The sequence below is a fragment of the Delphinus delphis genome, chromosome 12 (assembly GCF_949987515.2).
Source record: "Delphinus delphis chromosome 12, mDelDel1.2, whole genome shotgun sequence".
Classification (NCBI taxonomy): domain Eukaryota; kingdom Metazoa; phylum Chordata; class Mammalia; order Artiodactyla; family Delphinidae; genus Delphinus; species Delphinus delphis.
In genome coordinates, this window is record NC_082694.2 from 63,443,552 (window position 1) to 63,445,208 (window position 1,657).

At 41.1% G+C, this 1,657-nt stretch overlaps 1 protein-coding gene across 1 annotated transcript; it reads left to right on the forward strand.

Moving 5' to 3' along the window:
* The first annotated feature begins 302 nt into the window (after positions 1-302).
* On the forward strand, positions 303-1,253 carry LOC132435472 (developmental pluripotency-associated protein 2-like). Its single transcript, XM_060027599.1, has one exon. The coding sequence runs from the start codon at positions 303-305 to the stop codon at positions 1,251-1,253; it is 951 nt and encodes a 316-aa protein (XP_059883582.1).
* Positions 1,254-1,657: the final 404 nt, after the last annotated feature.

The following is a 1,657-nucleotide window of genomic DNA, read 5'->3' on the forward strand; positions in this document are numbered from 1 at the left end:
GTTGTTAACTGTCTTTGAGGTTTTGAATTTACTGCCTAAGACTCACTTCCTAGATGGCTCCTTGTTACTATGTTGCATTACTGTATGGTTTAATTGAATTACTAAAAGGACATTCTAAATTTGTTTCTGAAGCTTATCCTAGTAACCTATTTTTGGATGAAGATAAAATGCTCCACGAACTGCAACCAACAGATTATGTCTACTGGAAGGCATCATTTAAAAGACTCTCTGGAGGTTAAGAGGATTAAATTGCAGATATCCTTAACATTGCCGGCTCTGCCTTTCTCTGAGAGTTCCTTGGAATGGCACACCCAAATTGTGAGAAGAATTTCTTTGAAGAGGTCTTAGGTGAAGAAAATATGGTTCTTACATTGATTCCAGTCAATGAGGAAATTGTTGAAGACCATCTAATGGAACCAAGTGTTTCTTCAACTTCAGAAGTCAAAGTGGAGTCACTGAGTTCAGATGACCAAGTTCATCCTCCTCAAACAGATGAACAGTTCAAAGCTTGCCCAAAATCTAGTTGTAGTAAACCTATTTATCCCTTGCCAACCATATTGCCTCCAATTAACAACGTGAGTCGGGATACTTTGCGGAAATGGTGCCAACAACTTAATTTGAGTACCGATGGTCAGAAAATAGAGGTTTATCTGAGACTCCAGAAACATGCTTATCCTGAAAAAGATCAGTATATTCCTGAATCATCACGGGAGGCCAGATTGCAGTCATGTCCAGGAAAACACAAGACGGTGACCAAGACAGCAAGTGTTCAGAAAAGGAAGATGAGTGAGAATGAGGAAAGGACTAACATGGTTGAAGTGATAACTTCAGCTCAGGCAGCCATGTTGGCAGCATGGTCAAGAGTTGCTGCAAGAGCTGTTCAACCTAAGGCTGTAAATTCACGTCCCCTGCCTACCTCTGTTGAGTTCTTTCTGCCGCAAGCTTCCGGTGTCCGGTGGTGTGTGGTCCATGGCAGACCACTCTTGGCAGACACAGAAGGATGGGTTCGCCTGCAGTTCCATGCAGGTCAGACCTGGGTGCCTAACACTCCCAGGAGGATGATTTCTCTCTTCATGTTACCTGCCTGCACTTTCCCATCCCCAGACCTAGAAGATAATATGTTATGTCCCGAATGTGCTAAGGGGAATAAGAAAATTATGAAAAGATTAATTGCAATGGGGAAGAGGAAGAAACCTGGTTTGGACATATCAACATCGTTGCTTTTAGATGGGCCATGTCTTAATACAAAATAAATGGTTAGCGGAAGGGAAGGGGTGGGGTGTGGATGAAATGTGTGAAGGGGGGTAATTGTATGGTAATGATGGTAACTAGACTTATATCAGTTTTGTAGTGTACACAAATATCGAATTACTATGTTGTACACCTGTAACATAACGTTATATACCAATTTTACCTCAATATAAAAAAATGTTTGTTAGAATACACCAGTGAAGCCATCTAGTCCTGGACTTTTGTTTGTTGGGAAGTCTTTGATTATGATTCAAACTCCTTACTAGTAATCATGAAAAAAAAAAAGAGAGATAAATGATGGAGAGCCCACAGTTAAAGTGACTTGCATCCCAATGATTGCTATGCTCTGTCCTCGCCATCCTCAATGTTGCCTGATGCCTTAAGTACAGATGGGAATGTCTGGATT

Coding starts and splice junctions, on each gene's coding strand:
- LOC132435472 (XM_060027599.1), top strand. CDS start 303: ATGGCACACCCAAATTGTGAGAAGAATTTCTTTGAAGAGGTCTTAGGT.